Source organism: Geotrypetes seraphini, chromosome 2 (genome assembly GCF_902459505.1).
Source record: "Geotrypetes seraphini chromosome 2, aGeoSer1.1, whole genome shotgun sequence".
Lineage (NCBI taxonomy): Eukaryota > Metazoa > Chordata > Amphibia > Gymnophiona > Dermophiidae > Geotrypetes > Geotrypetes seraphini.
Genome location: NC_047085.1, coordinates 495,121,554 through 495,143,173, shown reverse-complemented (window position 1 = coordinate 495,143,173; position 21,620 = coordinate 495,121,554). Strand labels below are relative to the sequence as shown.

The following is a 21,620-nucleotide window of genomic DNA, read 5'->3' as shown; positions in this document are numbered from 1 at the left end:
TTAACAAGGGTTCTAGAACAATATCAAAAAGTAAGGGAGACAAAGGACATCCTTGTCTAACTCCCCTTTGCAAATTAAATTTATCTGATAAATTGTTATTTATATATAATCTTGCACCAGGAGAGCTATACAATGTCTGAATCATTTTAATAAAACCGGGTCCTATTCCAAACCATTCTAGAGATTGATACATAAATTTCCATTCTACTCTATCAAATGCTTTTTCTGCATCCAAAGATAGCATAAAAGTTGGATCATTCATATTTTTTGCTAAATTTAAAGAGTGAAATGCTAATCTGGTGTTATGTGATGAGTGTCTTTTAGCAATAAATCCTGTTTGATGTACATCAATAATGAAAGGAAGAGCTTTTGCCAATCTTATTGCTAGTACTTTAGAAATTAATTTACCATCTACATTTAATAAGGAAATAGGCCTGTAATTTGAAACCAAGGTAGGATCTTTGTTTGGTTTTGGTAAGACAATAATTAATGAATCAGCCATTACGGAGTTATGTGAACAATGGAACCCATTACATATTTCTTGGTGGGGAAGAGTTCAAACTATTAAAATGATGATGTTACCTGTAGTTTGCTACCAAATGAGTATGATACCTATTTATTTTCAGGGGTCCTTTTATAAAAAGCTCAATAGCATTTTAATAAAATTTCTTTGGCTTGGTAAAACACCTAGAATAGCTTTAGTAACTTTGCAAAAATCAATTAAGGAGGGAGGGGTAAATTTTCCAAATTTCTATAGGTACCATCAAGCCTATATTTTACGTCAGGGTATGTATTGGATCCTCCCAGAACTTATGGATAATGCACCGGATTGGTTATATTTAGAATGGCGCCTTATGTTTCCCCTAAATTTAGTTCATCTACCAAGTATTAACATACCTAGAAGATACAGAGAAAATAAAATATTAATGGATACTTGGAAAACTTTGAGGTTTATTGATAAATTAACACCTATCCCAATAAACAAATCAACTAATCAATCTATATGGATAAACTCCAAGATCAAAATAGGCGGAGCTCAAATCCTTTGGAAGAACTGGATTATTGCAGGCATTAGATCTCTAGACGATGTTATTTCAGATGGTAAACTGCTGGATTTTTCACAATTGCAACATAGATTTGGTCTTAATAAAACACAAAGTTTTAAATGGTTGCAATTGAAGCAGGCCATTCAGGTTGGGTTCCCTGAATGGAAAACATTAAATAATCAATATAGTTTAAAGTTCTTATGTTTTCAAGCAGACTTCCTAGGACATCAAGCCGCATTGTGGTATAAATTAATATCTGGATATTTGAATAAAAAACCAAAAAATGGTCTAAGAGATATTTGGAGCATTGAGATTGGACATCAGATTAATGTATCTCAATGGCCACTAATTTGGTCTTGGAGAATGGGATGTACAGTGTCAGCATCTATGAGACAAACTTGGTTCTTTTTATTACATAGAGCTTTTTGGACCCCTACACGTTTGCAAAAATTAGACAGTTCTAAGTCCAATAAATGCTGGCACTGTAATCTAGAACCAGGGACATTAGATCATTTATTGTATCATTGTCCCTATATTAAAATTTTTTGGAATTCAATTTGGCCACAAATTAATAAATTGATGGAAAATCATATTGCAATATCATATGATACAATATTATTTGGAATGATGATGAGAAAAAAAAGCCAAATTTCACCAGAAAATAATAAGCTTTTATTAATTATGACAGGGGTTGCCATTCAACATATAACTAACAACTGGAAGAATTATAACAACCTAAATTATACATTTTGGTGGAATACAATATGTCATATATTTAAAATGGAAAGAACAATAGCAATACAAAGGGGGACATATACTAAATTTATAAAAATATGGGGGCCATTGACAAAATACTGTAATGAATAAATAGTAGGATTTTTCTTCTTCTTCTCTTCTTTTCAGGATCTTTTTTTATGACACACATAGAGGGGGGGTAAGGAAAATAATTTCTACATAATATGTTATAATATATTATACAATATGTAATGTATGAATGAAAAGTAATAGAAGGGTGGGGGGAGGGAGAGGGGATAAAATATATTTAGAACATAATGTATTAGATTAAAAAAAAAGGTTATTGAATATTCATCAATTGTATTCTAACATGTTGTATACTTTCTGTAAAATTTGAAAATTTAAAATATTATATTAAAGTAATAAAAGGGTGGGGGGAGGGTGAGGGGGAAAATCAAATTTAGATATATAATGTATTAGATATAAAAGTGATACTATGTATTTATCAATTGTATTTTAATATTTTGTACACTTTATGTAAAATTTGAAAATAAAAAATAATGGGGAAAAAAAAAAGAGGCAAAATGCGGATATATGCTTTATACAAGAGACCCACCTTTCAAATATTGAATCTAATAAGCTGGAAGGGGGTTGGGTCAAGCATTGTTTTTTCTCACCAGCTATAGGGAAAAAAGCGGGTGTTGCTATTCTAGTGAATAAAAAATGCTCTGCTTCATTCAAATTAAAGGCATCAGATGTTCATGGAAGATGGGTAAATGTGGAAATGAACATGGGAAATACTACCATGACGTTGTTTAATATATACGCCCCTAATTCGAACCAAAATGAATTTTTTAAGACTCTTCAACAACTGATTTTGCCACTGGCTACTTCAAATCTAATAGTAGCTGGGGATTTTAATGCTGTTATGGATCCTCTATTGGATAAAAACCCAAGTAGATTTATGAAATCTATGGGATTAGATAATTTGATACAATCTTGCGATTTGACAGATATTTGGCGAATACTTCATTTTGATGGACGGGAATTTTCTTTTTGTTCTCATGTTCATAATTATTTTTCAAGAATAGATTATATCTTTATTTCAAATAATTTGGCACATCAGGTGACACAAGCTGCCATTGATCCAATCATTTTATCTGATCATGGTGGGGTGTGGATTGAAATTAAGATCGCAGATCAAAATACTAATAGACCAATTTGGAAGTTTGATAATACATTGCTTGCTGATCCAATATTTTGTGAGAATCTTCAAACAAAAATGAAGGATTATTTTCAATTGAATGATAAAGATGAGATCTCTAGGGAAATATTATGGGATGCTTTTAAAGCATCAATGAGAGGACAAATAATTTCTTATTCGGCTTATCTTAAAAAACAGATTAAAAAACAATTTTTAAATTTAGAAAAAGAGATTAAAATTTTAAAATTAAAACTTATAGAAAAATGGGAATATTCTATTCAACAAGAATTGTTAAAACTTAAGGGTAAATATAATGAGATTTCATCTAAGTTGATTAGGAAAGATATATTTTCTCAACAAGCTTTGTATTATGGTAACTCAAATAAGGCGGGAAGAATATTGGCAAATTATCTTAAAGCAAAAAAAAGGAAATCAAAATTAATTGCCATTAAAGATGAAAATGGTGAAACATTTACACAAATTGAGCCTATTTTAAAACAGTTCCTAAAGTTTTATAGATCTCTTTATTCTTCCGAGACTTATTTAGATAAAGAAAAAGATGGTTTAGAATTTTTAAAAATGTTAGAGGGTCCAAAAATTCCTGAACATGTAAAACGAAGTTTGGAAGAGCCAATATCACTAAAAGAATTAGGAACAGCTTTGAAGTCCCTTAGAGTTGGATCCGCTCCAGGTGGTGATGGATATACGGTGGAGTTTTATAAAACATTTCAAAATTTTCTATTGCCATATTTATTAAATCTTTATCAATACCAACTTAATAAAGGTTCTATTAATGGCACTATAGCAGAATCTTTAACTATTGTTTTGCCAAAGCCAAATAAAGATCCCACTTTGGTTTCAAACTATAGGCCAATATCTTTAATAAACGTAGATGGTAAATTACTAGCAAAAATATTAGCGTTAAGATTGGCTAAAGCTCTCCCTCATATTATAGGTATGCATCAAACAGGATTCGTTGCTCAAAGACATTCATCTCATAATACCAGATTGGCATTCCATATGCTATATTTAACAAAGAAAATGAATGAGCCTACTTTTGCTGTTTCTCTGGATGCAGAAAAGGCTTTTGATAGAGTAGAATGGACCTTTATGTATCAGGCAATGGAATGGTTTGGTATAGGTCCTGGATTCATACAAATAATACAAACATTGTATAGCTCCCCTTCTGCTAGATTATATATTAATAATACTTTTTCAGAAAAATTTAATTTACAGAGGGGAGTTAGACAAGGTTGTCCCTTGTCTCCTTTACTGTTTGATATTGTTTTAGAACCCTTAATATTAGCTATCCAACAAGTAAAGGAAATACAAGGTATACCACACTCAGATAGAGAATATAAGGTATCTGCTTATGCAGATGATTTACTATTATATTTGAGGAATCCAGAATATACCATTCCATATTTACTAGAGTTGATTGAGAAATTTGGAAAGTTTTCAGGATATAAGATAAATTGGAATAAATCAGAAGTTCTTCCATTAAATGTACATTGTACAAAAGGTTTATTCGATACTTTCTCTTTTGTCTGGAAGGAGGATGCTATTAAATATCTGGGAATCTGGATTACAAAAACAATGGATGAAACAATGAAAATTAATGAAAAATGTCTATTGCAAAAGGTGACAGAAATGTGTGAGCAATGGAATCCTTTGCATTTATCTTGGTGGGGAAGAGTGCAAACTGTAAAAATGATGATTTTGCCTGTAGTTTGTTACCAAATGGGGATGATACCAGTTTTCTTTCAAGACTCTTTTTATAAAAAATTAAATAGGATTTTGACAAAATTTATTTGGCTTGGTAAAAATCCCAGAATTGCTTTAGTGTCGTTGCAAAGGCCAATTGTGGAGGGAGGGGTAAATTTTCCCAATTTTTATAGGTACCATCAAGCCTATATTTTACGTCAAGGTATGTATTGGATCCTCCCAGAGCCCACTGATAATATTCCAGACTGGTTCTGGTTAGAATGGAGACTTATGTTTCCCTTGCGTCTTAGTCATGTAGTTAGTATCAAAATGCCAAGGTTATATAAAGAGCATAAAATATTTATGGATACCTGGAAAACTCTAAGATATATAAGTAATCTAACTCCTATTCCAATAAGTAAATCAACAACTCAAACGATTTGGTTAAACCCCAAGATCAAAATTGGCGGTTTAAAAATCATCTGGAAGCATTGGATGATAGCAGGTATTCGTATTTTGGATGATGTAATAAAAAATGGTAAGTTGCTGGAGTTTTCACAATTGCAACATAAATTTGATCTTAATAAATCACAAAATTTTAGATGGTTGCAATTGAAGCAGTCTATTCAGGTAGGGTTCCCTGAATGGAAAAATCTTACTAATTATCATAGTTTGGAATTCTTATGTTTCCAGATGGATTCAATAGATCATAGAGCCGCACAGTGGTATAAATTAATATCCGGATTTGTAAATAAAAAACCAAAAAATGGTCTTAGAGACATTTGGAGCATTGAGATAAAGCATCAAATTAATGCATCTCAATGCCCACGACTTTGGTCTTGGAGGTTAAAATGTACGGTGTCAGCATCTATGAGACAAACTTGGTTTTTTCTTTTGCATAGAGCTTTTTGGACCCCTGTTCTTTTACAAAGGATAGATCTAAGTCTAATAGATGCTGGCACTGTCATGTTGAAGTCGGGACATTAGACCACCTTTTATTCTATTGTACATTTATCTTATTCTGGAAAGCAATTTGGCCTCAAATCAATAGGATGTTAGAAAATCCGGTAGCCTTGACATATGATACTATTTTATTTGGAAAAACTATGAGAGCAAGAAGTCAAATTTCGGCAAGTAACAACAAACTTCTGTTTATTTTAACTGGAATAGCAATACAACAAATAACATATAATTGGAAAAAACATGATAGGTTAAATTACAATTTTTGGTGGAATTCTGTATGCCATATATACAAAATGGAACTCACTATTGCAACTCAAAAAGGATATGTGAGTAAATTTCAAAAAGTATGGGGACCGTTAACTGATTTCTGTAAAGAATGAAAAAAAATTTTCCCATGATAAGATTTTGGATTAGAGGGGATTGGGATGGGATTTTATTTCTGATTATTATATATTTTACCAATAATTGAATGAATTTTCAATAAAGTTGATTTTATATATTATTGTTTGGGAGGGAGGGAGGGGTGTGGGATTATTATATTAAATAAGAAGTATATTGATTTAGATATCTTGTATAATATTATAACTATATATAATATTATTTTCTAATGAAATGTTAAACTTAATATTAATATGTGAGTTAATCAAGTGTGTATATTCAAGTTTCTAATAAGTTTATTTGTAACACTTGTTGTAACATAAGAAAATGAATAAAGATTTATAAAACCATGAAGACTACTAGTCCTGTTGCACAAGAAGGAAAGATTAGGTTCTTACCTTGCTAATGGTAGTCATGACATCAGATGTATTCTAGCCTGCTTTCTGTTTCAGACATGCCTGCTTAGGTCCAGATTCACTAAAGACAGCGACTCAATCGCTGTTGGCTGATTCTCTGGCCGATTTTCAAACAGCGATTGATTTACTATCTTGTTTGCATGCAAATGATTTGCACAGAGGTATAAATCATTTGAATGCAAACTCAAAGACTCAATCGCTCAGTGAGTGATTGAGTTGGTGCAGAGCCCTGACAGTAGTGACAGGAGAAGCAGCCTTCTGTCACTGCGTCACGGCTTCTGCCATTTTTTGTTTTCATTGTTTTTAAATGGCACAGATTTTTGCATGTATTACACACACAAAATATCTGCCTAATAAAAAAAAAAAAAAAGCCCCCCTCTACCAGACAAAAAAAAAATGGCAGGAGGGATGCCCATTCCCTCCTGCCATCACCCCCACATGGTGTTGTCGGGTCAGCCAGGTTATCCCACCCCACCCCCGTTGGCCCCCATTCCTGTACCTTTATGATGGGAGGAGGGGTGCTCCGTCAAACCCTCCTGCTCCTCCGGCCTGTTCCTGCTGCAATGTGGGCCTTAGGCCCCTCTCCAGTGCATCATGTGATGCACAGGAAGGGGCGTAAGACCCTGATTGGCTCAGGGGCCTGAGGTGCCTGAGCCAATCAGGGACTTCCTTAGGGAAGAGTCTAAGAAAAGTCCCTGATTGGCCAAGAAATGGACTTTAATCGTAAAATAACAAAAAGAAGCAGAGCAACTTCAAAAGACTTCTGCAGAAACTGCTTTCAGAAATTGTAAATGGTTATATTTCCTAGCTTTGGCTAAGGGGGTGGAGCATATGCTCATAAAAATTGTGGATTTCTGCAACTCCCGGACTGCGGGTTGGGATTGAATACCTAGTGTATGGAATCCGGAAATTATGATTCTCCATGTTCATTTGTTTCCCAATGTGCTCTTTTTAAAACAGAAAAAATTAAAGTACCATGTACAGGAACAACTTGCCTACAAACACATTTGGTTCAGAGTTTTCTCCTCCAAAATAATATTATCTTACATGACTGTGATTAAGAATGCCTATCATGTTCCTTCCAGACTCACCAATTTCCTGCAGGAGACTCACAGCTTCATTAATAGCTCTTATGTCTGGAGACTCCACAGCTTCTGAGAGGAAATCCACTGCCTGAAACAAAATACTAAGATCAATGTACATTCACTACTGAAACTTGATGGTTATCACCAACCAGAAATTTGTTAAGACAAAAAAGCAGATGAAGAAAATGCATTGATCAACAGTAAAGTTGGTATTATAATAATCAATCAATAAATTAAATACAGACTGGGAATACAAAGTCTCTGCCTATGCAGATGATATACTACTTTATTTGAGGAATCCAGAAACTTCCATGCCATGCTTGCTTGAATTGATAGAGAAATTTGGAAAATTTTCAGGATGTAAGATCAATTGAAGTAAATCAGAAATTCTGCCAATTTTTTTTTTTTATAATTCTTTATTCATTTTTAAACTTTCAACAAGTGTACAATATAAGTAATACATAGATTTACTAACATCACTTGATAAATCTATCAAGATCATAACAAAGGTATATATATCTAAACCCTTCTTCCCCCCTCCCTTTCCATACAATTATTTAATTGAATCAATCTTTGTCATATTTCTTTTTTTTACATTTTTATTTATTTATTTTTTTTCATTTATATAAACCCTCCCCTTTCCCTTCCAATCATAAATAATGTTAATAAAATGGTGTTTATTCATTACAAAACAATGTCAATGGCCCCCATATTTCATTAAACCTTTTATAATTTCCATTTTGTATTGCTATTGAACGTTCCATTCTATATATGTGACATAGTGAATTCCACCAGAAATTAAAATTAAGTCTTGTGTGATCTTTCCAATTTGTAGTAATATGTTGCATGGCAACTCCTGTCATAATCAATAAAAGTTTGTTATTACTTGCCGATATCTGACTCTTTTTCCTCATAGATATGCCAAATATCACAGTATCATAAGTTAATGCTACAGGATTATCTAATAAAGAATTTATTTGATCCCAGATCGAATTCCAAAAGGCTAATATATAGGGACAGAAAAATAAAAGATGATCCAAAGTCCCTACTTCAAGCTTACAATGCCAGCATCTATTAGACATTGAACTATTTAATTTTTGTAATCTAACAGGGGTCCAAAATGCTCTATGCAAAAGAAAAAACCAAGTTTGTCTCATAGATGCTGACAGTGTACATCTTATTCTCCAAGACCAAATTTGTGGCCATTGAGATGCCAAAATTTGATGATTAATCTCAATGCTCCAAATATCCCTAAGACCATTTTTAGGTTTTTTATTAACCAATTCACTAATAACTTTATACCACTGTGCGGCCTGGTGACCCAGAAAATCTGCCTGGAAGCATAAAAATTCCATGCTGTATTGAAAATTTAAAGTTTTCCATTCAGGGAACCCTGCCTGAATGGCCTGCTTCAATTGCAACCATTTATAAAATTGTGATTTATTCAGTCCAAATTTATTTTGCAATTGTGTAAACTCAAGCATTTTTCCATTTGAAATAACATCATTTAAAGTTCGTATTCCTGCATTTAACCAATGCCTCCAGACAATCTTAGTTCCGCCAATCTGAATCTTGGAGTTTAGCCATATAGATTGATTTGTCGATTTACTAATAGGAATTTCAGTTAAATTACTTACATATCTTAGAGTTTTCCATGTATCTAATAAAAGTTTATTTTCTTTATACAATCTGGGCATCTTGATACTGAGAATGTGACAAAGATGTAAAGGAGACAGGAGTCGCCATTCCAAGTATAACCAATCTGGAGTGTATTCAATGAGATCTGGGAGGACCCAATACATACCTTGACGTAAAATATAGGCCTGATGATACCTATAGAAATTTGGGAAATTTACCCCACCCTCCTTAATTGATTTCTGTAAAGATACCAAAGCAATTCTAGGTGTTTTGCCAAGCCAAACAAACTTAATAATTATTGCATTCAATTTTTTATAAAAAGAGTTCTGAAAAAATACCGGAATCATACACATTTGATAGCAAACCACAGGCAATATCATCATTTTTATGGTTTGAACTCTTCCCCACCAAGATATATGTAATGGGTTCCATTGTTCACATAATTCCGAAACCTTTTTTAATAAAAGTTTTTCATTTTCTTTTACTGTATCTTCTATTGAATTTTTAATCCAAATTCCTAAATATTTTAATCCATCCTCTTTCCATACAAAAGGAAATGAATCAAACATAGATTTTATGCAATGCACATTAAGCGAAAGAATTTCAGATTTATTCCAATTGATTTTATATCCTGAAAACATTCCAAATCTTTCAATCAATTCTAACAAACATGGTATAGATGAACCTGGATTGCGCAAATATAATAAAATATCATCCGCATAAGCAGATAATTTGTATTCCCATTCTTTCAAGGGAATACCCTGTATCTCCCTTGTCTGATTAATAGCTATCAATAAGGGTTCTAAAACAATATCAAACAGCAAAGGAGATAATGGACATCCTTGTCTAACTCCTCTATGTAATTTAAAACTCTCAGATAAATTATTATTAATGTATAATCTTGCCATAGGGGAGCTATACAAAGTTTTAATCATTTGAACAAAACCAGGACCCACACCAAACCAATCCAAAGTCTGATACATGAATGACCATTCTACCCTATCAAAAGCTTTTTCTGCATCTAATGAAAGAGCAAAAGCTGGTTCATTCATCATTTTAGTTAAATTTAATGTATGAAATGTCAATCTTGTATTGTTAGAAGAATGTTTGTTAGCAATGAAACCTGTTTGATGTACATCAATTATGTAAGGAAGAGCCTTTGCCAATCTTAATGCCAGTGTTTTAGCCATTAATTTTCCATCAACATTAATTAATGATATTGGCCTGTAATTTGAAACCATAGTGGGATCTTTATTTGGCTTTGGCAAAACAATCACCATAGATTCTGCCATAGTACTTTTAATACAACCTTTATTAAGTTGAAACTGATATAAATTTAGTAAATAGGGTAATAAAGAATTTTGAAATGTTTTATAGAATTCCACAGTAAAACCATCCCCACCTGGAGCGGATCCAACTCTAAGAGACTTCAATGCTGTTTCTAATTCTTTTAATGATATAGGTTCTTCTAAACTTCTTTTTATATGATCAGGAAGCTTTGGACCCTCAAGAAGATTTAAAAATTCCATACCTTTTTGAACTTTATCAATAGAAGACTCGGAAGAATACAACTCTTTGTAAAAAGCCAAAAATTGATTTAAAATGTTATTAGTTTGATTATGCATATTTCCTTTCTCATCTTTTATTGCACTTATTTTTATTCTTCTCTTTTTTGCTTTAAGATAATTTGCAAGTAAACTTCCTGCCTTATTAGATTTTCCATAATACAAGGTTTGCAGAGAAAACAAATCTTTCCTTGCCATTTTTGAAGAAATTTCATTATATTTGCCTTTAGCCTTTAATAAAGTTTGCAAATTTTCGTGATTCCAATCATCTATTAATTTGGATTCCAGTAGTTTAATTTCTTTTTCCAAATCTGAAAATTGTTTAATAAGTTGTTTTTTAATATACGCAGAATAAGAAATAATATTACCTCTTATAGTAGCTTTAAATGCATCCCATAAGATTTCCGCATTAATATCTGCTGAGGTATTTATTTGGAAAAATTCCAAAATTTTTAACTTAATTTCTTCAAGAAAAGTTGAATCTGAAACCAATGTATTATCAAACCTCCATAATGATCTATTGTATTCATTATTATCTAGTGTAAGTGTAATCCACACTCCTCCATGATCAGACAAAATAATTGGATCAATGGAAGCTTGTGTCACTTGTTGCACTATGGAATTTGATACCAATATGTAATCAATTCTTGAAAAAGATTTATGAACTGGTGAGCAAAAAGAGAACTCCTGATCATTAAAATGAAGAATACGCCATATATCTTTCAAATTACAAGTATTCACCAAATTATCTAACACTAATGATTTTATATTTTTGCTTGGTTTTTTATCCAAAAAAGGATCCATAACAGCATTAAAATCTCCAGCTACTATTAAATTAGAAGCAGCCAGTGGGAGTATTAATTTTTGTATATTAATAAAAAAATCATTTTGATTCGAGTTCGGGGCATAGATATTTAATAAAGTCAAAGTATTATTTCCCATTCTCATTTCCGCTCGTATCCATCTCCCTAAAGGATCAAAATCTATCATTTTAAATGAAGCTAAACATTTTGTGTTCACTAATATAGCCACTCCTGCCTTTTTCCCTATTGCGGGAGCGAAAAAACAGTGTTTCACCCAATTATCTTCTAGCTTTTTGGATTCAACCACTGATAAATGTGTCTCTTGAATATAATACACATCAGCCTGTTGCCTTTTTAAAAATGCTAACATTTTTTTTCTCTTTACTGGGTGATTAAGGCCATTAACATTGAGTGAAAAAATTTTAATCTCCATCAATCCAAATAATTTTTACAAAAGTTCTTCCAATTATTATATCTGAACAAAAAACTGAAATCATTTGAAATGAATAAACACCACCTTCATTTATATCTCCCAATCCAACATCTCTACCCCAATTATCAAATCCCTTTAACCCCCCTCCCATCCCTCCCTCTCCCACCCTTAATATTGGCTGATAAAACCTGGAACTGCACATACAAGACCAAGTAAAGCTAAACTAAAAGCTCTATACAGACTTCAATTATAAAACAATATTGTATGTAATAATCATATGTATTTTTATAAATAATTTATGTAATATTCTCAAAATATTAAAAAATCAAAATAAGAAACTAAATAAAGATCTTCCACTCACATTATAAATGATAAAAAAGAATGTAAAACTCTGTCTGCTAAAAGTATCAGACTTGTAAGAAACCTATAAATGAAAATTAAGCATTAATAATATATTTTCCTTTTTTTTTAAATTATTGTTATTATTTATTTTTAAAATGGAAAGAACAATAGCAATACAAAGGGGGACATATACTAAATTTAAAAAAATATGGGGGCCATTGACAAAATACTATAATGAATAAATAATAGGATATTTTTTTTCTTCTTTTCTTCTTTTAGGGATTTTTTTTTTTTATGACACACATAGAGGGGGGGTAAGGAAAATAATTTATACATAAAAAGTTATAATATATTATACAAAATGTAATGTATGAATAAAAGGTAATAAAAGGGTGGGGGGAGGGAAATGGGACAAAATTTATTTAGAATAACTTGTATTAGTTATAAAAATGTTATTGAATATTTATCAATTGTATTCTAATATGTTGTATAATTTTTATAAAATTTGAAAATTAAAAATATTATATTAAAGTAATAAAAGGGTGGGGGGAGGGTGAGGGGGAAAATCAAATTTAAGATATATAATGTATTAGATATAAAAGTGATACTATGCATTTATCAACTGTATTTTATTATTATGTACACTTTATGTAAAATTTGAAAATAAAAAAAATAATGGGAAAAAAAATAAATACATATATTCCCCTTAAATATTCTCAAAGAAGCCTACTAAACCTTAAACTAGAGTCCCTTGAAAATCTTTGCTAACTGAAATCTTTTGTACTGAATTTTTATCAAAACCTCCATTAACTCATCATAACCTATGATCTAAATCTGCCACTATAAGCTCTGTATATTAATATCTTATCTTCATGAATATATTGCAATAACATATATCAGAGATTCTAATATCTTATTAAGATATGTAACAGCAAAGGAACAAATCATTTCAACTTTAAAAGTCATCCTTTGAGAAAGATATTAAATTCTGCCAATTAATGTGCATTGTACTAAAGGACTATTTGACTCATATTACTTTGTATGGAAAGAAGATGGATTAAAATATTTAGGTATTTGGATTAAAAATACACTTGATGACACGGAAAAAGAGAATGAAAAACTTTTATTAAAAAAGTAACAGAAATGTGTGAGCAATGGAATCCTTTGTATCTTTCTTGGTGGGGGAGAGTTCAAACTATTAAAATGATGATATTGCCTGTGGTTTGTTACCAAATGAGTAAGATACCAGTTTTTTTTCATGGGTCCTTTTATAAAAAGTTAAATGGTCTTCTTACAAAATTTATTTGGCTGGGTAAAAGGCCTAGAATTGCTTTAGTATCTCTACAAAAATCAATTAGGGAGGGTGGGGTAAATTTCCCAAATTTTTATAGGTATCATCAAGCCTATATTCTAAGCCAGGATATGTATTGGGTCCTCCCAGAGCTCATGGAAAATGTCCCAGATTGGTTATATTTGGAATGGCAACTCATGTTCCCTTTACATTTATAAATAGGAACATAAGAGTTGCCTCCGCTGGGGCAGACCATAGGTCCATCTTGCCCAGCGGTCCGCACCCGCGGCGGCCCATCAGGCCTATTGCCTGAAACAGTGTTCCCAGACTAATTTTATAACTTACCTCTACCTCTATTCTTATCTGTACCCTTCTATCCCTTTGTCCTCCAAGTACCTATCCAAAGCTTCTTTGAATCCCTGTAGCGTGTTCCTACTTACTACATCCTCCAGCAGCGCATTCCATGTATCCATCACCCTCTGTGTGAAGAAGAACTTCCTGGCGTTTGATCTAAACCTCTCCCCTTTCAATTTCTCTGAATGCCCCCTTGTACTTGTGGTTCCCCTTAATTTGAAAAGTCTGTCCCTGTCTATTTTTTCTATACCCTTCATGATCTTGAAGGTTTCTATCATGTCTCCTCTAAGTCCCCGCTTTTCCAGGGAGAAGAGCCCCAACTTTTTCAGTCTGTCAGTATATGAGAGGTCCTCCATGCCCTTTATTAGTTTAGTTGCTCTTCTCTGGACTTTCTCAAGTACTGCCATGTCCTTCTTGAGGTGCGGCGACCAGTACTGAACACAGTACTCCAGGTGCGGTCGCACCATTGCATGATACAGTGGCAGGATGACTTCCTTCGTCCTGGTCGTGATACCCTTTTTAATGATACACAACATTTTGTTTGCTTTCCTTGAGGCTGAGGCGCACTGCGCCGACGCCTTCAATGTGATGTCCACCATCACTCCCAGGTCTCTTTCAAGGTTGCTCACCCCTAGTGGGGAACCCCCCATTTTGTAAGTGAACATCGGGTTCTTTTTCCCTATATGCATGACCTTGCATTTCCCTATGTTGAAGCTCATTTGCCACTTTTTGGCCCATTTTTCCAGTGTTGTCAGATCCTTTTGGAGATCTTCGCAGTCCTCCTCGTTATTTACCTTGCTATATAGCTTGGTGTCATCTGCAAATTTAATAACCTCACATTTCGTTCCTGCCTCCAGGTCGTTGATAAATATATTGAACAGGAGCGGTCCCAGTACCGACCCCTGCGGAACTCTGCTCGTGACCCCTTGCCAGTCTGAGTAATGGCCCTTTACTCCAACCCTCTGTTTTCTGTCCGCCAGCCAGTTTTTGATCCATCGGTGGACCTCCCCTTGTACCCCGTGGTTCCACAGCTTCCTTAGCAGTCTTTCGTGTGGCACCTTGTCGAAGGCTTTTTGGAAGTCAAGGTAAATGATGTCTATGGATTTCCCTTTATCCACCTGGCTTGTTACCCCCTCAAAGAAGTATAATAAGTTTGTGAGGCATGACCTGACCTTGCAGAAGCCATGCTGGCTCGACTTTAGCTGCCCATTTTTTTCGATATGTTCCCAGATGCTGTCTTTAATCAGCGCTTCCATCATCTTACCCGGGACCGAGGTCAAGCTCACCGGCCTGTAGTTTCCCGGGTCTCCCCTTGAGCCTTTTTTGAAGATGGGCATGACATTTGCTATTTTCCAGTCCCCCGGAATCTCTCCAGTTTTTAAGGATAGGTTGCATATTTGTCGGAGTGTCTCAGCTATTTCATTTCTTAGTTCCTTGAGTACCCTTGGGTGAAAGCCATCCGGACCTGGTGATTTGTCGCTCCTTAGCCTGTCTATCTGCCTGAGGACATCCTCCTTGCTCACCTCTAGTTGGTCCAGATTTTCATCCTGCTCTCCTTTTACGATCTCCTTGGGTTCCGGAATGTTGGTTGTGTCCTCCCTCGTGAAAATTGACGTGAAGAACTCATTTAACCTGTTAGCTATCTGTTTTTCCTCTTTTACCGCTCCCTTTCTGTCCCCATCATCCAAGGGTCCCACTTCCTCCCTCGCTGGTTGCTTCCCCTTAACGTACCTGAAGAACGATTTGAAGTTTGTTGCTTCCCCCGCCAGTCTCTCTTCATATTCTCTTTTTGCTTTCCTAACCACTCGGTGACACTCCTTTTGGTGTATTTTATGCTCCTTTTGGTTGTCCTCAGTTTTATCCTTTTTCCATTTTTTGAATGATGCTTTCTTGTCACTTATCGCCTTTGTTACTGCATTTATTATTCACACTGGTTTTTTTGTTCTATTTTTTTGCACCCTTTCCTGAACCTGGGAACGCACAGGTTCTGTGCTTCGTGCACTGTGCTCTTGAGTAGAGTCCAGGCTTTTTCTACGGACTCTATCCTCTTTGGGTTGTTGTTGAGTTTATTTCCCACCATTTTCCTCATGGCATCATAGTTCCCTTTTTTGAAGTTGAGTGCTGTCGCCGTAGTTCTTTTCACCTTTTTTTAATTTTTATTAATTTTTTTTCATATAACAACAAGTGTATCATAAAAATTCATACAATTACCTTAAGTATACACTTGATATCTCCATAACATACTGTACATACAACATATCTTATATAATTCTTACTACAATTTTAGACATCATATAAAATTTAATAATTTTATCAACTATTATTCAATTATGAATCCCTTTCCCTCCCCTTATTTTGTTAGTTGCACACAATATAACAACTATTATGATAATTTATTTATATTTTATGATAAAGAGAATAAACCTACCCCCCCCTCCTTTATCAAGTATCTTATTATGGGAAAACATTATATCAATCATTACAAAAATCTGTTAATGGTCCCCAAATCTTCTTAAACTTATCGATATATCCTTTTTGTGTTGCAAATGTACGCTCCATCTTATATATATGGCAAACTGAATTCCACCAAAAGTTGTAATTTAATCTGTCATAATTCTTCCAATTGAATGTTATTTGATGATCCACTTTCTAGCCTGAACTGGATCGTGTTGTGATCGATGTTTCCTAGTGGGGCTAGCACCACCACCTCCTTAGCGGGCCCCCCAAGTCCATTGAGGATTAGGTCAAGAGTGGCATCACCCCGTGTTGGTTCCGTGACCAGCTGTTCCATGAAACAGTCCCTCATAACCTCCATGAATTTGGTCTCCCTCATGCAGTTTGAGTGCCCGATACTCCAGTCTATTCCAGGGTAGTTGAAGTCCCCCATCACCACCACCCTTCCGCTTTTGCATACCTGTCTCAGTTCAGCCTCCAGATCCTTGTCGATTTCTTCCGTTTGCCCAGGTGGGCGATAGTACAGACCCAATTTTATGTCTGCTCTAGTTCCTCCTGGTAGCTTAACCCATAGTGATTCCAAGTCATCCGCCCTTACAGTTGTTTCCATCCTGGTTGAAGGTATGGAATCTTTTATATATAGCGCTATTCCTCCACCCTTTTTGTGTGACCTATCTCTCCTGTAGAGTTTGAATCCTGGTAAAGCCACATCCCATTTGTTGTCATCAGTCCACCACGTTTCTGTGACTCCAATTATGTCTAGGCCCTTATTGCTTCTTCAAAGTTAATGTGCTACGCACCCACTTCTCCAAACAAACTATGTAGGCTACTATAGAGTCACCAAACTAAGAACTCATTAAATCAAATAGCTTATAGCATTCTTAATGGATCTCAAGTGTTCACAGTCATAGTGCCACTAGATCATGTCCCGGCGTTTGACCAAATAGTGAACTATCATCGGTCCATACAATTGTTGAAGTTTTTATTACCTCGAACTTTATTCTTATAATCTAAGTTGCTTTATATGTTTTTATATATATTTCTTTATGCATAGGGCTATGTTGTACTGCACACTTCCTCTATTATTGTTATAAAGGTACTTAGCTCAGGTATCATCAACCCAGCTGGAATCCAAATCCAGCCAGGTCCACCCCCCCACCAGGCTTTGTCCCATGACCAGACAAAGCCTCACCCTACAGCCACCAAACAAAGCCTCACTGCACCCTGTCCTCTCCCCCACCAATATTGGAGGTCTTGTGACCTAAATGGTAAGTCTATGGAGAAAAAGTGAATGAGTCTCCACCTCAAGCCTCAGATTCTAAGCGACAGCAAGTTGGGTCTTCTAATCCTCCATGGAAGACAAGGCTTGCCAACATATTTCCCAGTCACTCCTGTTTTCAGGCAATAATACTCATACACTCCTCCAGGTTTACTCACAGTTATCCCTGGCTGGTGGATCTTTGCTTGAACTATCAGTGTCTCAAGTGGTGTGCGCAAGATTTCTGGAACCTGGAAATTCTCCATTTTTGCAAGATGGTCACGGGTGAAAAGGTGGTAGGAGAACCCAGACTGACAGCGGCCTGCACGGCCACGCCTCTGAATCACATTGGACTTAGATACCCACTTGGTCTTCAAGCAAGAAACCTTTAAACAAATTATTAAACATTTTATAAAACAAAACACAAATACTGCAACACTATAAACATACCTGTCACTAAAAATCAACTACACCTGTCTCTGTAGTCTGTTTCTGAAATCTGCTCTTATATCACTATAACCCCATCCAACATCATCTTGTACAAGAGGTAGAAGCCATTTCTGTTCAACATTTTCATTGTTTTACTGTATTTCAAGAGAAACTATTTAATATAAAAGTAATATAACATTATATCTAGGTCTTCCAAAAGGAGATGGATAATCTTTATGATGTTGACAGATAGGAGTAGTTTTTTAATTCTTTATTCATTTTCGTATGTTACAACAAGTGTAGCAAATAAACTCATTTAAAACTTAAAGCTACACACTTGATTAACTCTCATATAAGCATCAAATTTAACATTTCATTACAAATTAAAATTCTATAATATTTTAAATATTATGAAAGAAATCTAACATTTATATCATCCTTATTGAATCTAATAGTCCCTCCCCCTCCCTCCCTCCCTATTCAATAAATCATAAAATTATCCTTACTGTGAAATTATTGAAATACTCATGTATTATATAATAACAATAAGTAAAACCTAACCTTTTCCCCCCTAATCAAATACCTTAACATGGGAAAAGTTAATCATTCATTACAAAAATAGGACAGATAGGAGTAGTATAATGGGTATACTACATGTCAAACTGATTGACAGGTGAGATAAGATAAGTATCAACCAATCAGTGTTCAAATTCAGGTTAGACCAAGCCCCTGTCCTTCCCCTCCCATAGGAATGAATGGTGATAGATTCATCCCCCCACCTATGTCGCCGGAAATGACCCCTACTACTATCTGATGACATCAGCAGAAATGGGGGGGAGTATCTAACCCCCCTGGAAATGCACTCTCTTTTGAATAATAACAGTTTATATACCGCAGGACCGTGAAGTTCAGCTAGAGAATTGCATGGGGACAAATTTGTCCCCGTCCCCACAGGAACTCAATTTCCCCACCCCGTCTCTGCGAGTTTTGCTACTGTCCCTGCCCCATTCCTTTAAGCTCTGCCTTAATTACACAAGCCTCGAACACTTATGATTCTAAAATGTTTGAGACTTGTGCAGATGAGGACAGAGTTTGCAGGAATGGGGCAGAGACAGGGAAAAATTTGTCCCCATGTCATTCTCTAATGTCAGTGGAAACCGGGTTGTCTGATCCTGGAAATGCACTTTCTGATGACATCAGCAGAAACAGGTTTTGTCCAACACTGGAAATGCAAGTGCCTGCTACCAGAGTATACAGTCATTACAGGAAGCAGTCAAATAAAACAAAGAACAGAAAAATGTTATTCCCCTATTAAAAGGCATAGTACTGTATTTTTCGCTCTTTAAGACGCACCTGACCATAAGACGTATCCTAGATTTTTTTTCCCCAATTCTTTATTCATTTTTTCATCTTACACCAAGTGAACAATATTACATCAGTTAATTCCTATACATCACTTGAAAATTATTTCTTATTATTATTTCAATACATATTTTAAATCCTCCCACACCCTCCCTTTCCACAAATAATGTAAATCAAACATATCTTACATGTAATATGTTCAAAATAATAATAAACCAATAATGAAGCAATATATCCCCCTTCCCCATTATTCTAATTATACATACCCTAGATTTAGAAAAGGAAAACAAGAAAAAGCACATTCTGAACCAAACTCCCTGCCAGGCTCTGCATCCTGTCCCCCCTCCCTGCCAGGTTCTGTACCCTACCCCCCCCCCCTAGTGGTCCAGTGGTAGGCCGGGGCAGGGCACAGAGCAGGTAGGCAGGCCTAGTGGCAGGCAGGCAGACCCCCCCCAGTACCTTAAATCATCCCCCATCCCCTTAAATCATCCCCCCATACCCATGTACCTTAAATCATCCCCCCCATACAATCACATGCCCCCCAGTACCTAAAATCATCCCCATATCCCTTAAATAATCCCCCATACCCCTACGTACCCCCAGTACCATAAATCATCCCCCACATACCCCCCAGTAACTTTTTTAATCATCCCCCTCGGTACCTTTTTTAATTCTTCCCATCTTTCCCAGCCAGCGGCGCACAGGCCAGAAGCGCAGAGATCAGGAGCAAGCCCTCCGCACTCCTGACTGGGCCCACGCCGATCTTCGAATGGCTGCAGTCAGTTCTCGCGAGTCTCACGAGAGCTGACTGCAGTCATTCGGAGATGGGCGTGAGCCCAGGCAGGAGTGCGGAGGGCTTGCTCCTGATCGCTGCGCTTCTGGCTGGGAAATTTGCTAGACCACCAGGTATGACGGCAGCAGGCAGGTGGGATTAAAGTTATTACTTGTTGTAATATGCAAAACTGAATAAAGAAATTAAAAAAAAAAAAAAAAAAGGTGCAGCAGTGGTGGGTTTTTTTTTTTAAATATGCAGCAGCGGAGGGGTTTAAAAACATGTGGCGGTGGTTTAAAAATATGCGGCAGCGGTGGCAGCAGGGGGGGCTAAAATATGCAGTAGCGGTGGCAGCAGGGGGGGCTAAAATATGCAGCAGCAGTGGCAGCAGGGGGGGCTAAAATATGCAGCAGCGGTGGCAGCAGGGGGGGCTAAAATATGTAGCAGCGGGCTTACATTTGTATCTTCGCTTCATAAGACGCAATTATATTTCCACCCCCTTTTTGGGGGTGGAAAAAGTGCATCTTAAGGAGCCAAAAATACTGGAGGAAAAGTCCGTAGTCTGTTATTGAGAAGGACATGAGAGAGGCCACTGCTTGCCCTGGATCGGTAGCATGGAATATTGCTGCTCCTTGGGTTTTTACCAGGTACTGGTGACCTGGATTGGCCACCATGAGAATGGGCTACTGAGCTTGATGGACCCTTGGTCTGACCCATTAAGGCTATTCTTTTTTTTCATTTGAATTTTTTTATTCATTTTCTTATGTTACAACAAGTGAATTACATATTCTTTATATAAACTTATATATACACACTTGATAAGCTTACATATTGATAAATTATTTAAAACTTTTTTAAAATAGATGCAATTAATATATCAGAATTTTAAAGTTACATATTTCTTATTAATTATAATAATAATATCCCATCCCTCCCCCTCCCTTTCAATCAAAATTCCATTAGTTATATTATACATTTAAATTTTTATATATTGTATATTATTCAAAAATATGTTCCCCCCTTTCCCTTCTAATCAAATTCTTTTTTTTTTTTTTTTTATAATTCTTTATTCATTTTTAAACTTTCAACAAGTGTACAATATAAGTAATACATAGATTTACTAACATCACTTGATAAATCTATCAAGATCATAACAAAGGTATATATATCTAAACCCTTCTTTCCCCCTCCCTTTCCATACAATTATTTAATTGAATCAATCTTTGTCATATTTCTTTTTTTTACATTTTTATTTATTTATTTTTTTTCATTTATATAAACCCTCCCCTTTTCCTTCCAATCATAAATAATGTTAATAAAATGGTGTTTATTCATTACAAAACAATGTCAATGGCCCCCATATTTCATTAAACCTAATCAAATTCTAA

The 21,620-nt window shown here is 35.1% G+C and overlaps 1 protein-coding gene across 3 annotated transcripts in view; it reads right to left on the bottom strand.

Annotated features, from left to right (window-relative positions):
- The window catches only part of DHX30 (DExH-box helicase 30), a 195,591-nt gene that overhangs the window by 52,636 nt on the left and 121,335 nt on the right, over nt 1-21,620 (bottom strand). For all 3 annotated transcript variants that reach the window (XM_033931942.1, XM_033931944.1, XM_033931945.1), the window contains exons 12-13: nt 17,849-18,055; nt 7,538-7,619 (exon numbers count right to left, since the gene is read on the bottom strand). In XM_033931942.1, the coding sequence (XP_033787833.1) occupies nt 7,538-7,619; nt 17,849-18,055 (289 nt within the window). The remainder of the gene's footprint in view (nt 1-7,537; nt 7,620-17,848; nt 18,056-21,620) is intronic.